Below are 15,702 nucleotides of genomic sequence, written 5' to 3'. Positions count from 1 at the left end.
TTGGTGTCTGTGGTATATTTGTTATTATAGATACATTTTAGATACATGTGAACAACAGAAAAACCTGTTATTGAAGTGGACCTTTGCTAATAAAAAATGTCCTCCAAATCAGACAATTATATTAAAAAGAACCTGTAATTTCAAGAAACACTCTTTACCTGCAGACAGAGGGTAAACATGTAGGTAAATAGCGTCAAAATTGAGCTGAGCTTCCTTACTGGAGCAGCGGCTACAGGGAGAAAGTTATGTCCTCCCTGCAGCCACTCGCTTCCAGTCATTGGTGAGGTGTAGGGCGCGGTTACAGTCACCGCTCACTACACAGTAAATGCACTGTATTCTCTCCCCAAGACTTTGATTGACAGCTATCTCTGCGCACGCACACACTGCTCAGACATGCTGCATACACATACTGCAGAGCTGGATGTCCATCAAAGTACACTCGGTGACTTTAATTGCTCCCTGCACTGCTCCTATGACTGAAAACTTGCAGCTGCAGGGAGGACATAACTTTATTTTCTCCCTGTAGTTGCTGCTCTAGTAAGGTAGGCATGAAGAAGGATTTTAATGCTATTTACCAATGAATTGACTCTATATCTACATGTAAATAGTGTTTCTAGACATAGCAGGTTTCCTGATCACTGATCGGCTACATGCAAGTCAATTATATCAATCGTTTAAAAGTCTGACAGGCTGACGAAATGTTTTACGCGCAAGGAATAATAATTGATACAATTGTTCTGTGCACAAATAATATAATTTTATCTGCAGAACATTTGTTTTACATGGGGGTTGTGCTGGTGATAACGATAAAATCAATGGAAGAGTTTTACTCATCCATCGAATAATTTGAGGCCTGTTTAAATTGGCCGAAAATCATCTATAGGGTCGATTAAATGGGCATTAAGAAATCATCAATATTGATGTAGTGGAAAAGCTGCAGTGATTTTTACTAGTGTCATAACACTGCTACGTCAATTTTGCTGACTACAAGATAACATGAGATCTTCATGAATTTTAGTGTGGGGAATCCAAAAATCACATCCGTTTCCTCTGGTCATATCCATTTTGTTTGCAAAACCCTGTTTACTAAGGAAATCTTACAGTAATAAAGTAACATTGTATAATTATAATTATATACTATAGTATTTAGATATACTGAACATGCAAAAAGAAATGCTGACTATGCAATCGGTATAACTAATAGGAAGACTGCTTAATAACCTATTAATAACTGCCGAGTTGGAATTTTATGTCTTTAAAAGCAGCGTGAAAACCGATGGAAGCATTCAGTCTTTCAAGAGGCTTACAAGTTGCAGCAAAGTTATCTTTTTTAAAAAGGTTTTTGTTGAACATGTTGTCCAACACTCAAACAGTTTGTGGACAGTACAGTAAAAAATCTGATATATTCTGTTACATTTATGGTTGTTTTACAACATCGAAACCAAAGACTAGACTATGACTTTGTGCAGAAAGCTTATCATGCATATTTCGAGATGAAATAGAGTGACCAGATAAAGCCTTGGCCACTTCACAAAAAGTGTCCGGTATAAGTGTTGAAAACCTGAGACAGTGGACCAAGGATCTGAGAAATAGTCTCAGCTTTGGAGTTCCAATGGTGAGGCGAGAGCCTCAAAACCATGTTGATGACTTCTCCTTAAAACATTTGTCCCTAACAATTAAATATTCAAACCTATTTCACTCTTGATTAGTCGATAGGCCAGTTTTTTGTTTGAAACAAATATATTACATGCTACTGCATCTTCAGAGTTTCTTATTATTTGTGATGAGTGAGGACTCTCATGCTCGGGTTCTCAGTGCTTGTAACTAGTGATGAGCGGGCACTACCATGCTCGGGTGCTCAGGGCTTGTAACTAGTGATGAGCGGGCACTACCACGCTCAGGTGCTCGGTACTCGTAACTAGTGATGAGTGAGCACTACCATGCCTGGGTGCTCAGTACTCATAACTATTGATGAGTGAGCACTACCATGCCAGGGTGCTCAGTACTCGTAACTAGTGACGAGCAGGCACTACCATGCTCTGGTGCTCGGTACTCTAACTAGTGACGAGCGGGCACTACCATGCTCGGGTGCTCGATACTCGTAACTAGTGATGAGTAGAGTTGAGCGCGGTTCGCGGTTCGTGGTTCTCCAGTTCTAGGCTCGAGTGATTTTTGGGCTGTTCGAGATCGAACTAGAACTCGAGCTTTTTGCTAAAAGCTCGATAGTTCTAGATACGTTCGAGAACGGTTCTAGCAGCAAAAAGCAGGGCTTTTTACAGCTACAGTGAGCAGGAGCCATCGCTGGCAGCCTGCCACAAGCTGGTAACCAAGATAAACATCGGGTATCCAAGCAAAGCGCTTTGGTTAGTAACCCGATGTTTATCTTAGTTACGTGCAGGAAGCCCACACTTTCCCGCTCAGCTCGCTCCACCCCCTCCTGCCCGCGGCATGTACACATACATACACATACACAAACACACACACACACACACATCCACCCCCCCCCCCCCCGCCCGCCCGCCCGCTCGGCTTACCTGCGGTGATGAAGTCCCGCCATCCCGACCTCAGCGCTGTCACTGTCCTCCATGGCCGCCGCTTGTCACATCACCTATCGCTTCCGACCCGAGACTGACACTGGCGGTGACGTCACGGACCTCTCGCGATACTTGATGTGAAGGCGCCGGTCATTGACCTCAGTGACAGGGGCTGTCAGTGTGCTGGAGATCAGCGCAGGTAATGTACCTCGCTGACAGCAGCTCTTGTCATCCCCTGCAGTGACCTGGGCTGACCCATTGATGTTAGCTCAGGTCACTGCACTGCTCTCCCAGCCAATGGGGAACATCCTGCTCTTCATTGACTGGGACAGTGTGCATCGTCATGGCAACCCCTTGGATTACACCAGACCTGGATTTGTTTTTCAATCTAATAAATTGGTTAAAGAGGGAATGTTTTGGGGAGTGTTTTTTCAAATAAAAATGTGTTTGTCGTCTATTTTTTTTTTATTACTGACTGGGTTGGTGATGTCGGGTATCTGATAGACGCCTGACCTCACCAACCCCAGGGCTTGATGCCAGATGACATTACACATCTGGTATTAACCCCAAATATTACCCCGTTTGCCACCGCACCAGGGCGCGGGATGAGCTGGGGCGAAGCACCAGGATTGGCGCATCTAATGGATGCGCCACTTCTGGGGCGGCTGCGGCCTGCTATTTTTAGGCTGGGGAGATTCCAATAACCATGGACCTCCCTAGTCTGAGAATATCAGGCCCCAGCTGTCTGCTTTACCTTGGCTGGTGATCCAATTTTGGGGGACCCCTACGTGTTTTTTTTTTTAATTATTTATTTAATTTAAAATAACAGCGTGGGGTGCCCTCAGTTTTGGATTACCAGCCAAGGTGAGGTTGCCAGCTGTGGTCTGCAGGCTGCAGCCGTCTGCTTTACCCTAGCTGGCTACAAAACTAGGGGGAACCCTATGTCATTTTTTTTTCATTTTTTTGGCTAAATACAAAGCTAAGCACCCCTTAGTGCCACATGAAAGGTACCAAAGGGTGTTCCACTTTTTCTCCATTTTTTTCTCCACTTTCTCTCCACTTTTTCTCCACTTTTTCTCCATTTTTTTCTCCACTTATTCTCCACTTTTTCTCCTCTTATTCTCCACTTTTTCTCCACTTTTTCTCCACTTTTTCTCCTCTTATTCTCCACTTTTTCTCCACTTTTTTCTCCACTTTTTCTCCTCTTATGCTCCACTTTTTCTCCACTTTTTCTCCACTTTTTCTCCACTTTTTCTCCACTTTTTCTCCTCTTAATCTCCACTTTTTCTCCTCTTATGCTCCACTTTTTCTCCACTTTTTCTCCACTTTTTCTCCATTTTTGCTCCACTTTTTCTCCTCTTATGCTCCACTTTTTCTCCACTTTTTCTCCACTTTTTCTCCACGTTTTCTCCACTTTTTTCTCCACTTTTTCTCCTCTTATGCTCCACTTTTTCTCCACTTTTTCTCCACTTTTTCTCCTCTTAATCTCCACTTTTTCTCCACTTTTTCTCCACTTTTTCTCCACTTTTTCTCCACTTTTTCTCCACTTTTTTCTCCACTTTTTCTCCACTTTTTCTCCTCTTATGCTCCACTTTTTCTCCACTTTTTCTCCACTTTTTCTCCACTTTTTCTCCTCTTATGCTCCACTTTTTCTCCACTTTTTCTCCACTTTTTCTCCTCTTATGCTCCACTTTTTCTCCACTTTTTCTCCACTTTTTTCTCCACTTTTTCTCCTCTTATGCTCCACTTTTTCTCCACTTTTTCTCCACTTTTTCTCCACTTTTTCTCCACTTTTTCTCCTCTTATTCTCCACTTTTTCTCCACTTTTTCTCCATTTTTTTCTCCACTTTCTCCACTTTTTCTCCACTTTTTTCTCCACTTTTTCTCCTCTTATGCTCCACTTTTTCTCCACTTTTTCTCCTCTTATGCTCCACTTTTTCTCCACTTTTTCTCCACTTTTTTCTCCACTTTTTCTCCTCTTATGCTCCACTTTTTCTCCACTTTTTCTCCACTTTTTCTCCACTTTTTCTCCACTTATGCTCCACTTTTTCTCCACTTTTTCTCCACTTTTTTCTCCACTTTTTCTCCTCTTTTTTCTCCACTTTTTCTCCTCTTAATCTCCACTTTTTCTCCACTTTTTCTCCACTTTTTCTCCACTTTTTCTCCACTTTTTTCTCCACTTTTTCTCCACTTTTTCTCCTCTTATGTTCCACTTATTCTCCACTTTTTCTCCACTTTTTCTCTACTTTTTCTATGGTCGGTCTACCCATTAGCTCTGCCATGCATAGTGTAGCTCTACACCTACTGCACATGTTACTTTATGATTGACATCTCTTTCGTACCAGAGCTGTCTAAGTCTACTCTGACCCCATATTTGTCATTACTATATTGTCCTTGTACTGTATTATGACATTTGTATCATGTGTTTCATTTCTTGCTGTGTTGCAATTTTTTTGCTGCATCCCAATTGTACCTCTACATTGTTCGAGTTTATGTTATTGTTCTCTCACTCTTATGTGATACTGATTATTGTCATTTTTCATGATTACATGCAGATAAGTCCAATCTGACGAAGGCTCAGGCCGAAACGTCATTTGTAACTTGTTTTGGACAAAAACATATATGCTTATGAAAAAAAAATTTTCTTAATACGGACCAATAAAGAGTGATTTTGCATTACTATCCGTTGTGACTTACTGACTTAGTCTGGGAGATATAGAGTGCCGAGGTTACTCACTAATTTTATCTATTATTACCTCTGAGCACCTATATACCAGTGAGCAGAGCTTCCTCTACAGTAGTTCTCCTGATTAGGCATGCCCTTACCTCATGAGCAGGGCATTGCAGCTTTGGTAGCAACCATTACGACATGGACTCGGCTGCTGTGGACCCGGGGAGAGTGAGTGCAGATTCATTGAACCCACACTCCTCACATGAAGGGTCCGCACTCCTAGAAAATGGGGGATACGTTCCCTGAGTGTCTCCCCCCCATATTCTAGACGGTCCAGAGTCGTCGTGGGACCCCTTTATTTTTTTTCTTACAATAAATTGGTGAAAGAGGAAATGTTTTGGGGACTGTTTTTTCAAATAAATTTCTTTTGTCGATTTTTTGTTTTTGTTAGTACTGACAGTTTATGATGTTGGGTATCTAATAGACGCCATGACATCACAAACTGCTGGGCTTGATCTCAGGTGACTTTACAGCTAGTATCAACCCGATTTATTACCCCGTTTGCCACTGCACCAGGGCACGGGATGAGCTGGGGTGAAGCGCCAGGATTGGCGCATCTAGTGGATGCGCCACGTCTGGGGTGCCTGCGGCCTGCTATTTTTAGGCTGTGAAGGCCCAATAACTATGGACCTTCCCACCCTGAGAATACCAGACCACAGCTGTCCGCTTTACCTTGGCTGGTGATCCAATTTGGGGGGTCCCCTACTTTTATTGTGTAATTATTAATATTTATAAAATAATTATAAAAAAGAGCCTGAGGGGACCTCCACATTGGATCCCCAACCACGGTAAAGCTGCCAGCTGTGGTTTTCAGGCTACAGCCGTCTGCTTTACCCTAGCTGGCTATCAAAAATGGGGGGACCCAACGTAAGTTTTTTTTTTTAACTATTTTTTAAATAGAAAAAATTAATGGGCTTCCCTGTATTTTGATTGCCAACCAAGGTAACGGCAGGCAGATGGGGGTGGCAACCCATAGCTGTCTGCTTTATCTGCGCTGAGAATCAAAAATACCGCGGAGCGCTACGTCATTTTTTTTAAAGATTTATTTTTACAGCACTGTGATGTCCAGCAATCAAAATACATGGAAGCCCATTTTATTTTTAGTTATTTAAATAAATAATTAAAAAAAATATATGTTAGCTCCCACTGCATTTTTTGTATTGCTAGCTAAGGGTAATCCAAGCAGCTACTGGCTGCTAACCCCCACTGCTTGGTGTTACCTTCACTGGCAATGGAAAATCCAGGGAAGCATTTTTTTTTTTTTTGCCAAAAAGCTACAAAAAAAGGACGTGAGCTTCGCCATATTTTTGTATGCTAGCCAGGTATAGCAGGCAGGTGCTGGAAGAGTTGGATACAGCGCCAGAAGATGGCGCTTCTATGAAAATGCCATTTTCTGAGGTGGCTGCAGACTGCAATTCGCAGCAGTGGGGCCCAGAAAGCTCAGGCCAACCGGTGGTGCGGATTCCAATCCCAGCTGCCTAGTTGTACCTGGCTGGACACAAAAATGGGGCAAAGCCTACGTCATTTGTTTTCTAATTATTTCATGAAATTCATGAAATAATAAAAAAAGGGCTTCCCTTTATTTTTGGTTCCCAGCCGGGTACAAATAGGCAACTGGGGGTTGGGGGCAGCCGTACCTGCCTGCTGTACCTGGCTAGCATACAAAAATATGGCGAAGCCACATAATTTTTTCAGGGGGCAAAAAACTTCTGCATACAGTCCTGGATGGAGTATGCTGAGCCTTGTAGTTCTGCAGCTGCTGTCTGTCTGTATGGAGAAGAGCAGACAGCAGCTGCAGAACTACAAGGCTCAGCATACTCCATCCAGGACTGTATGCAGAAGTTTTTTGCCCACCAAAAAAATGACGTGGGCTTCGCCATATTTTTGTATGCTAGCCAGGTACAGCTGGCAGCCACGGGCTGCCTCCAACCCCCAGTTGCCTATTTGTACCCGGCTGGGAACCAAAAATATAGGGAAGCCCGTTTTTTTTAATTATTTCACTTATTTCATGAAATAATTAAAAAACAAATGACGTGGGCTTCGCCCTATTTTTGTGTCCAGCCGGGTACAACTAGGCAGCTGGGGATTGGAATCCGCAGCACAGGTTAGCCCGAGGTTTGTGGGCGCCTCTGCTGCGGATTTCAGTCCGCAGCCGTCCCAGAAAATGGCGCTCTCATAGAAGCGCCATCATCTGGCGCTGTATCCAACTCTTCCAACAGCCCTGGAGCCGGGTGGCTTGTTGGGTAATCATGAGTTAATACTGGCTTTGTTTTACCAGCCAGTATTAAGCCAGAGATTCTTAATGTCAGGCACGTTTGACCCGGCCATTAAGAATCTCCAATAAAGGGTTAAAAAAAGACACCACACAGAGAAAAAATACTTTAATAGAAATAAATACACAGACACATTAGAGACTCCATCTTTATTACCCCTGTCAGCCCTCCACGATCCTGCTCTTCTGTCTTCTTTCTTTCTAGTGTAGTAGTAGTGACGATTGTAGTGAGGGGCATCACTTGGGGCTGGGGAACCTCCATCCTAACTACAATGCTCACTACAATCGGGAAGCAGCGTGCAGCCTTCACTCCGTGAGTGATCACTGCTGGCTGCTAGCGGTAACGCTGACAGACGCGTTACCATAGCAACGGTGCTCCCGGAGCCGCGGTTAGCGGTGACGTCACCGCTAACTGCGTTGCTATGGCAACGGTGATCTCCGTTAATGACCAGCTGTGTCAGCCGGTCCCTAACGGAACGGGGAGTCGACCGTGTGCTAGAGCATGTCGCCGGTACACGGCGATACACATATGTGCACCGTGTACCGGAGAGATGCACTCGCAGGTCCTACATGACGTGTCATAGTCATGTGACCAGTCTGTAGCCAATGAGATAATAGCCACGTGACTGGTCACATGGCTATTTTGACGTCACGATAGGTCCTGCTTCTCTGCTGGCAGTGCAGGTCACCGGGAGGATTCAGCGATCATCGGATGGAATAGCGGCAGGAGACAGAGTGCAGGAGGGATCGCGGGGACCGGTAAGTGTTATGGCAATGTTTATTAACTGTTTGTGTACATTTATAATGCATTTTTATGTGTTTGTGATTGCCTCCCATTATAGCCTATACGTTCGAGTTCGGTTCGTCGAACGTTCGACGAACCGAACTCGAACGGGACCCCCGTTCGGCGAACCGGCCTCGAGCCGAACCGGGACCGGTTCGCTCATCTCTAGTGATGAGTGAGCACTACCATGCCTGGGTGCTCAGTACTCATAACTATTGATGAGTGAGCACTACCATGCCTGGGTGCTCAGTACTCATAACTATTGATGAGTGAGCACTACCATGCCTGGGTGCTCAGTACTCATAACTATTGATGAGTGAGCACTACCGTGCCTGGGTGCTCAGTACTCATAAGTATTGATGAGTGAGCACTACCATGCCCGTGTGCTCAGTACTAGTAACTAATGATGAGTGAGCATTACCATGCTCTGGTTCTTGGTACTCATAACTATTGATGAGCGAGCACTACCATGCTCTGATGCTCAGTACTCATAACTAGGTATGAGCAAGCATTACCATGCTCTGGTGCTTGGTACTCGTAACTAGTGATGAGGGAGCACTACCATGCTAGATACTTGTAACTAGTGTTGCGTGAGCACTACCATGCTCAGGTGCTCGGTACTCGTAACTAGTGATGAGCGGGCACTACCATGCTCAGGTGTTCAGTACTAGTAAGCAGCACTTGGATGGGCGTGACTCGAGTACCTAAGTATAATGGAAGTCAATGGGAAACTCAAGTATTTTGCCAGAAGATTTTCCAGAAAAATGCTTGAGTTCCCATTGACTTCTGTTATACTCGGTACTTGAATCGCACCCATATGAGCATCCAACTGCTCGCTATGAGTCCTGAGCACCCGAGCATATCATCACTAATTATACTAATATGCGACTTTAAAACTTTTAATCAAACATTTCTCATTTGTGAAAAAATGTGACGCATTGTATATTTTTTACTTCATATATGAAAATCAATGCCTTTCATTTGGGGGAAAGCAGCAAAAATATTTAGGTCAGCAGAATCTATTTTTTTAAATGTATACCAGTGAATAGACTGAAATAGAAACAGAAAAAGACAGCATTCAACTTTCTGCCGACAGCAGGAGGGGTGTTACAGAATAGTTTAGTAATGCAGAGGGAGGCTTCCACTAAGACCAATGGGCACATAGGGTCCTCCAGACCTAAGAGCTTGGCTATAAATGGGCACAGACGACAGTGACATACGGTACTTCATTTTTCAGCAACAGTACAAAATATAATCAAATCTAAGAATAAACAACATGCATTTTTTTACAGGTATTTCAAATGTTTTGTATGGCATTTTTGGTAGAGTTTTTTTTTATTTTGGTACATTTTTTACTGGCATAACTTTGAGTGTTTTTAAACTACTTTACAGAAGTCTATGGGGAAAACAACACAAAAAACACCCATACTTAGGGTACGCTCACATGAACATATAACTCGGACGAGTGCAATGTGAAAAAATCTCACATTGGCCTTGGACCAATGTTAGTCAATGAGAAAGAGCAGATGATCAGTTTTTTCTTATCCAGATTCTAGATGAGCGAAAAGTCACAGCATGCTGTGATTGTCAGCGAGAGACATGTCACTCGCACCCATAGAAGTCTATGGATGCGAATGAAACATCAGGCTGCACTTGGATGACATCCAAGTGCAGAGCGATAATCGCACAGGTTGACAATGGAGGAGATGGGGAGATTAATCCTGCCTTCTCCTCCACAGCTGTGATCCGAACGCAGGATCAGATCACAGTTGCATGACACTCAGCTAATGCTGGCAGCACAGCGGGAGCCGAAGACCATTAGCATATTGCTTCGGATGCCATAAAATCGTGTGAATCCATCCTTAGCTAGAGAATGACACGTGATCGTAACTAAGATGTATTGGTCAGTATGTATAGCAAAACATACAACGACCATATAGATCCGAATTTTTGGCTTTTAGAAAATGAAAAAAAAGTAAAAAAAAGAATAAAAATTAAATATATTTTGAATTGAAGTTAAATGATACATTTTAGTTATTAAATATTTCTTTATGTTGATTGTCCAAATGCCCGATAGCAGGAATAATCAATTATGGATTTAGGCAAAATCCATGATGGAGTATTATATTATATTATTATTATTATTATTATTATTATTAATAATAATAATAATAATAATAATACTTATCACAGGATCTAGGCTTATTACTATGGATGGCAGGACCGAAGAAAACAATGCTAGATATAAATAATATTGCCAGCCATAAGAGCTAGCAATCTAAAGCTTAGTAAATAATTATAAAAAAAAAACTATGACGAAAAGATGGTTTTACTTACGGGTCAGGTTCTGCCAAATCTCCTCCATGGATGACGGTCAAGAGGAGGCACAGTCCAAGGGCTGCAGATCTCCACATGCTGCTGGCCAGATATCACATTCAGGAGGAAGAATGCTGGAGGGAGATGGCTTTATAAAGCAGAGCCTGTGTACAGCCCCCCTGGCAAACACATTACACAAACACTGACCCTTGCACAAGGACTGCTCTGTCAGAGATGGAGCCTGTGTGCGTTGCTTTGTGTCTGTTTACTGAACTGTTTTCTTGAATCCTATCCTATTACTGTGTTTGTGTGGCCTCCTGCCCAGGTACATAGGATTTCCAAATTGATATGGGAATTTCAAGACATTGTTCACTTTTTTGCGCCACGGTGGGGGTGGGGGGGGGCAACTTTTCAAAACAGAAGGAAATAAGTGGTGGTGTAACATTTCCGAGTGGCATCAAGACGGTGTGATTGCATAATTTGCCTGGCAAAGATGTGGGGTGCACGGTATTTGTTTCGAGCACCTGCAAGTAATCCCCTCTCCTTTCCAGTGCTACGAAGTGAAGAAAACTTCACTAATACGTTACCGACCCAATCAGAGCAATATGTAGGTCATATAATCGCTTGATCCATTTGTAGGTTCGTAAACCTTCAGGTCTGCTAATCCCTGGCTACTAGTTACTGTAGATCACGTGCTCACTAGTTCCGGGTTTTGTTTTCCACCTGGTCACATTCTTGCACATTTTTCAAAGTTTCATGTTATTTCTGTCTGCTGATGAGCTGATAAAAACTAAGATCATGTGTAGCCACAGATTTGGAGACAAATTTTTGTTGGACATATTCTGAAAATGAAATAAAATAAACTTAGAAAAATGAAGGTTCTTAGCACAAAAATAGGTCAATTCTTGTATGCCCATCAACAAAGGCAAGGTGACCTTTCATTGATGGGTCTCATCAAAGAAAGGTCATCTTACTGAATCCCATGTGTATACAGAGGTCTCAGTGTAGGCTTTGTCATGTATATAATGAGGTCTGTGTATGATATGTGATCAGTGCCGGACTGGGACTAAAATTCAGCCCTGGCATTTGGGGGTACACAGGTGTGACGCCCTGACCTATCAGGTCGTCACAGGGTATTGTGCAGTCTGCCCTTATACACGGTATCAACCTCCTTGGTTACGGGTCCCTGACCTTTTGGTGTTGCTAAGAGCCAAGCCAATCAAAAATCCTAGAAACGCTCTGCACCACACCCACCAGACACGCCAATGGGTAGCCTGAAGGGAATAGGGCTGCCCACTTGGGGGGTTGGTTTTGGAGAGTCAGGAATATAGGAGACAGTCAGTTGTTGAGTGACTCTTGAGAGGAGAGGTCACAGGTTGGGAGCTGGGCTCCTCAGTACTAGGTGGCAGACGTTGGTCTGGGCCTGGTAGGAGCTAGAACCCCAGTCGCAGGGGATCGTGTCAAGGGGCATGGAACCGCCGAGGAGGGCAGCCAGCGGCCTTGAGCCATTTCCGGGCAGGGGCCAGGGCACGACGGGATACGTGGAACTTAGTCCGGGAAGTAGCTTCACGCGTCCTGGTAATTTACCCGACGAAGGCGAAGACTTCATGATTCTTTCTCCACCCACTCCAAAATCGTGGTACTAGCGCAACGAGGGGGATAGGACTTTCTCAATACACAGTCCAGAAAATCACAAGCGTGAACCCTGAGAGCAAGCTCACTCCGTTAGCCATACGGGTGAGCGGGACCTGACTAGTTTCAAACTACGGGGGCCAACAAGTAGAGACAGTGCCAAGGAAAAGGTCACAGGCTAACAAGCAACACCATCGGGTACGGACCCCAGCGTACTCCCTCCCTCCTACAGCGGTGCTAAAAATTCCGGTTTACAAGTTGTCGGTGTCAGCGTTATTGGACTGAGTGAGTACGCAGTGACCCTTTCCTCCCCAACGGTGCTCCCCTCTCCCCATCACCAAGCCCTGGGGCACTTCCCCCTACCCACGGAGGGGTTAAACACCTGGCTGCCATACCATCGCCACTGGGCGCTTCCAACAGCAGCGGTGGTATCTCACATTACCACGCACCGTGGGTGGCGTCACAAACTCTAATCACAAAATCCCCTGTAAATACCCCCCCTTTTATTCCGGGTGTCCGCGCGACCTCTCTCGCATCCGGAGACCCCTCGAGCCACCGCAGATCTGGGTCTGAGCAGCAGCCCGGATGCTGGTGCTGGGGCGGTACACAGGCCCACTTTTCGCGTGTTGAATGTGTAATATCTTTGTGCACTTGTAGATTGTGTAACACAACCATATAACATGTAGTCATGGCTGCGTCCAGTATTACAGCTCAGGCCTATTTATTGCTCTTAGTAGCAGGACCTGGTGAAGCCGCTATTTTCCCTACAGAGCTGGGTCTCACAGATAATGAAGAGGATGCTGCTCTCCACATAATGCTGGGGTCATATAGCTGATGGGCAGGGATAGAAAATCAGATCCCCCTGAACTAATTTTGATTACCTATTCTACAGATAGGTGATCAGGGAAGCTGTTGTTGTCACTGGTGATAATTTTGGACACATACCACTTAGGGAATGTGTAATGACCTTTTTGGGGGCAGATCCCACCATGGAAACTACTATGAAAAATATTCGAATGACCATATGCATCTATTGCTGTGCAGAGGTTCAGGCTTTTCAGCAATTTTTACCCACTTTGGGTTTCTAAAACCACCCAGTAGTAAAAGAAGTGACCGCACCATTCTTTGGTGTTTTCCACTTAGAAAACGCTCTGTGCTTTACAATGCAGATCAATGGGAAGGCTCGGAAGATGCCCAGACGTTTTTTGTTGTGTTTACCATTGCTTTTTCTTAAAAGTGCAGTAAAAAATGTGACAAAAACAATGGGAAAACACTAAAAGAAAAACCAAAGATGGTGAAAACCATAGATGCTAGGAAACGACTGTAAAACTACACAGAAGATGGGTCAGGAAAAAAAACGCATCCGTTTTCAGCATCTTCTGCTTGACAAACATGGCGGTTTTGCTTTGTGTCGCCCGGGGACCAGGGGTACTCAGATCCGGGCCACGGGGTCACTTCTGTGGGTATCACGGTGGCGTGACCCGGTCTGTGATCCCAGGCTCCACAGTAAAAGGGGGGATTTGGTAAGGGAGATTGTCCGTGACGCCACCCACGGGTTGTGGTGATGGTGGACACCACCGCTGCGATGAAGGTGCGGGACTCCCGGGAACGGTGTTGGGATGCAGCTTAGGATGTTAACCCCTCCGTGGGTAGGGGCAGTTGGTCCCGGGGCCCGTTCGGGGATAAGCAGGGAGCAGAGCGCAGTGCTGCGGTGCGGTGCCCGAGGGCACGGGTGTAATGGGATCAACAATTCAGACTGCATCATCAATGTAGAAATGGATTTGAACATGGCTTCAGCACTTGCCCACAAGGGGGCAGTGTCAGACTGTGCAATCACAGACACAGAGGTGGGAAATCCCCTACAGCTGGTGTGTCTGAACCAGGAAGAGAAAGAGCGGCAAAGCAGTACAGACCCAGAGCTCAGCCAGGAGAGAGCTACGTGTGGTCTCCCTGAACAGAGGGTTCTTTTGCAACCGGATTCTTGGAAGAATCACCCTGTGGAAGTGGGTTCTGCCATCCCCGGTCTGCAGGACTTTGTTTTCACTGAGGATCTAACCGAACTGCAGAGCATCGCGCCCGGAGTGCATATCCAGGGGCTGTGACAACTTGACTGCAGAGCATCGCACCCTGAGTGTAAGTGCAGGGGCCATTACCGACACAAGGGAGCCATCCGTGCAACCGTGACCTCCCTTCTTCTGCTCGGTGTGCCCCGGGACTAAGGGTGGAAACACATCTATGCGAGTAAAATCGGTCTGACTGGGCTGAAAAAAAATCGGCTGATTTTAGTTCACGTTAGGTGCGAGTGCAACGCAAGTGCGATGCTATTTCTGAATAAATTAATGATTTTACTAGCGTGTGTAATGCGTGTGTAATGCGTATTTTTTACTATGTCATCTGCCATTCAGCACTGCTACATGGCCGCTGACAGCAGACACAGACAGCCATGTAGCAGAGCTGAACGGCAGATGACAGCAGACACAGACAGAGCCGCACAATCAGAATGAACTCTGGTGAACTTAACCCGACTTCATTGTCATGCTGCGGCTCTGTCTGTGCCGCGTCCTGATTAGCGGTCACCAGTGAAGGGCTCACCGGTGACCACTAATCCCCCAAGTGACTGAAGTTAGCTGCCCTCTCTCATACTCACCGATCCCCGGCGCGGCGCTGCGCTGCACGGCGTTCACACTGCTCCGGCGGCTTTTACTATTTTGAAAAAGCCGGCCGCTCATTAAACAATCTCGTATTCCCTGCTTTCCCCGCCCACAGGCGCCTATGATTGGTTGCAGTGAGACACGCCCCCACGCTCAGTGACAGGTGTCTCACTGCACCCAATCACAGCAGCCGGTGGGCGTGTCTATACTGTGCAGTGAAATAAATAAATAATTTAAAAAATGGCGTGCGGTCCCCCCCAATTTTAATACCAGCCAGATAAAGCCATACGGCTGAAGGCTGGTATTCTCAGGATGGGGAGCTCCACGTTATGGGGAGCCCCCCAGCCTAACAATATCAGCCAGCAGCCGCCCAGAATTGCCGCATACATTATATGCGACAGTTCTGGGACTGTACCCGGCTCTTCCCGATTTGCCCTGGTGCGTTGGCAAATCGGGGTAATAAGGAGTTAATGGCAGCCCATAGCTGCCACTAAATCCTAGATTAAACATGTCAGGCGTCTATGAGACACCCTCCATGATTAATCTGTAAGTTACAGTAAATAAACACACACACACATGAAAAAATCCTTTATTAGAAATAAAAGCACAAACAAATTCCCTCATTACCAATTTAATAAGCCCCAAAAAGCCCTCCATATCCGGCGTAATCCACGGACCTCTGAGTGATTGGGTGCAGTGAGACACCTGTCACTCAGCGTGGGGGCGTGTCTCACTGCAACCAATCATAGGCGCCTGTGGGCGGGGAAAGCAGGGAATACGAG

The 15,702-nt window shown here is 45.2% G+C and overlaps 1 protein-coding gene across 2 annotated transcripts in view; it reads right to left on the bottom strand.

Moving 5' to 3' along the window:
- Positions 1-10,749, bottom strand: part of A2M (alpha-2-macroglobulin) — a 124,722-nt gene extending 113,973 nt beyond the window's left edge. For both annotated transcript variants that reach the window (XM_075348521.1, XM_075348520.1), the window contains exon 1: positions 10,659-10,749. In XM_075348521.1, the coding sequence (XP_075204636.1) occupies positions 10,659-10,735 (77 nt within the window). In that variant the 5' untranslated portion in view covers positions 10,736-10,749. The remainder of the gene's footprint in view (positions 1-10,658) is intronic.
- Positions 10,750-15,702: the final 4,953 nt, after the last annotated feature.

The sequence above is a fragment of the Anomaloglossus baeobatrachus genome, chromosome 5 (genome assembly GCF_048569485.1).
Source record: "Anomaloglossus baeobatrachus isolate aAnoBae1 chromosome 5, aAnoBae1.hap1, whole genome shotgun sequence".
Taxonomy (NCBI): domain Eukaryota; kingdom Metazoa; phylum Chordata; class Amphibia; order Anura; family Aromobatidae; genus Anomaloglossus; species Anomaloglossus baeobatrachus.
Note: the sequence above shows the minus strand (reverse complement) of the source record. Positions and strands in the feature narration are given on the sequence as shown.